The following is a 2,500-nucleotide window of genomic DNA, read 5'->3' on the forward strand; positions in this document are numbered from 1 at the left end:
ATATAGGTTTATTCGCAAACAGCAATATATATTTTTCTTTTATAGTTTGTGCATATACATGTGGCTCATCGGGCGGGTTTAGTGTTGCATAAATTTACAAAGCATAGAAACCTACATAGAACAACATAATTATAATATATAGGGCCCTATTTAGAACGCATAGGGTCCGTTTCCTCTCATAACACACATTCTCGGCTGTATTCTACCGTTGCACATCTTCTGTTTTAAGACTTTGCTCGATCTAACCACCTAGTGCAGCTGCTACGATTCCCACCAGACGTGACTATGTGTGTGGTTGCTATACTGGCTATATGTATGGTTACCCCCCCTCTATATCTCGCTAACCCACCGATAATACTAACATTAATCCCAACCCTAATATCATAACTAATTTTCTCTGGTCCTGGTATATACTAACTCACAACCCTTACACCGACCCGAACACACACGTAATCCTAGCACTAAAGCCATCGTTCTGCCCATATAAAACTGTTCGCCGACCCGCGCATAGTACACAACAAGTATGATATATCTGTGGCCCGCCCCCCTGGCTACGTATGCTTGCCGTTCACACGACGCACACGAAATCCTAATCAAACGAATCGCTATTTACCGAGCTGTGCAGGTGTACAGCGAACACACACATGCACGCACGCACACCGCGCGTACATGACTACAGAGCGGTGGTGTACGTCACGTTGCATTCAGCGCCATCTTTCGGCGCAGCCCCGTTACTTTCGCTGCGATGCGAATGTTTGCTTTCGGCCTCCTTCTCGCGCTGCCGCAGCGCCATCTCTGGGCAGACGTCGGCGTCGTTGTATGAAAAGACAGGGTTGTCGGCGACGCTCTTGGAGAGCGCGTCGTTAGTCTTGTTGTCGCGGACGATCGTGGCGACGTCATCCTCCTGCAACATTACGTCATCAAGCTATACGATACGTCATCATTCGACATTATTACGTCATTAAACTCTAATAATACGTCATCCTCCTGCAATATTGCGTCATCAACCTATAACGATACGTCATCATCCGACATTATTACGTCATTAAACTCTAATAATACGTCATCCTCCTGCAATATTGCGTCATCAACCTATAACGATACGTCATCATCCGACGTTATTACGTCATTAAACTCTAATAATACGTTATCATCCTGTAACATTACGTCATAGAACTATATAACAATACGTAATCGTCTTGCAACATTACGTCATAGAACTATATAACAATACGTAATCGTCTTGCAACATTACGTCATAGAACTATATAACAATACGTCATCTTTTTGCAAAAGTGCGTCACGAAGCTATAACAATGCTTGCAATCGCTTTACAACAATACGTCAACAACGGTCAGAATGCGTCATCATCATACAGAATTACGTCACCAAACTACAACAGCGTCACGTGACTACAGTGCGGAAGGATTAGGTAAACACGAAGCTCAGGTCACAATCTGGCAAAGCGTGTAGGAGATGGTTGTCATAGAATGTTAGGACGAGGGTAATGGTAGTGTTGGAATGACCAAGAATGAGCGAAGCATGCGAAATGATAGACCGCGGCGGGTTAGTGAGAGAAGCAAGCCGGCAAAATATGACAGGTATATGACATAGTGCACTATACTAGAGACAGAAGTAAGCTTTCGTACCTGCCTTCTTAATTGCAGAAAACAGTATCTGACGAAAGAAGAAGTAGCAATGACAGCGATAGAGAGAAAAGTCCGGCGAACGCAGCAGATTTGTGAAAAACAAGATATTTAAATAAATTAAGCGCACAGGTTAGACGAGATAAAGACTAGAGTTCGAAAAGCAAGAATGCCTATAAAGACTTGGTTAGAATGTTCTCCCACACTATCACGTATAAAATTTTTGTAGGAAACCTGGTGTTAGATGATTATGTAGATAAGAATTAACATCTCACATTCCACGTCAAATGAGCTCAACCAATCATCGTTTGCTATTTTGAGGTACAGAATCCACTGCAACCAATCGATACTGCACCACTACCACTATCACTACTACTACTACTACTACTACTACTACTACTACTACTACTACTACTACTACTACTACTACTACTACTCTACCACTACTACTACTACTACTACTACTACTACTACTACTATCACCACCACTACCACTTCTATTTCCACTACTACCACTACCAATACAAGTACAATTCCCACTAACACTACCACTACTACTATCACTACCACTACCACTACTACTACCACTACCACTACCACTTCCACTGCCACTGCCACTACCACTACCTCTACCACTACCACTACCGCTACCACTGCCACTACCACTACCACTACATCTACCACTACCACTACAACAACCACTACCACTACCACTACTACAGCCAGTGCCACTACCACTACCACTAACACTACAACTACCACTACCACTACTACTGCCAGTGCCACTACCACTACCACTACCACTACCACTACCACTACCACTACCACTACCACTACCACTACCACTACCACTG

At 43.4% G+C, this 2,500-nt stretch overlaps 1 protein-coding gene across 1 annotated transcript in view; it reads right to left on the reverse strand.

Moving 5' to 3' along the window:
• Positions 1–3: 3 nt before the first annotated feature.
• Positions 4–2,500, reverse strand: part of LOC106815963 (sodium-coupled monocarboxylate transporter 1-like) — a 42,975-nt gene continuing 40,478 nt past the window's right edge. The window contains exons 16-17 of the mRNA XM_014820499.1: positions 1,654–1,677; positions 4–904 (exon numbers count right to left, since the gene is read on the reverse strand). Coding sequence (XP_014675985.1) covers positions 674–904; positions 1,654–1,677 — 255 coding nt within the window. The 3' untranslated portion in view covers positions 4–673. The remainder of the gene's footprint in view (positions 905–1,653; positions 1,678–2,500) is intronic.

The sequence above is a fragment of the Priapulus caudatus genome, unplaced genomic scaffold (genome assembly GCF_000485595.1).
Source record: "Priapulus caudatus unplaced genomic scaffold, Priapulus_caudatus-5.0.1 Scaffold1249, whole genome shotgun sequence".
NCBI classification, from domain to species: Eukaryota; Metazoa; Priapulida; class Priapulimorpha; order Priapulimorphida; family Priapulidae; genus Priapulus; species Priapulus caudatus.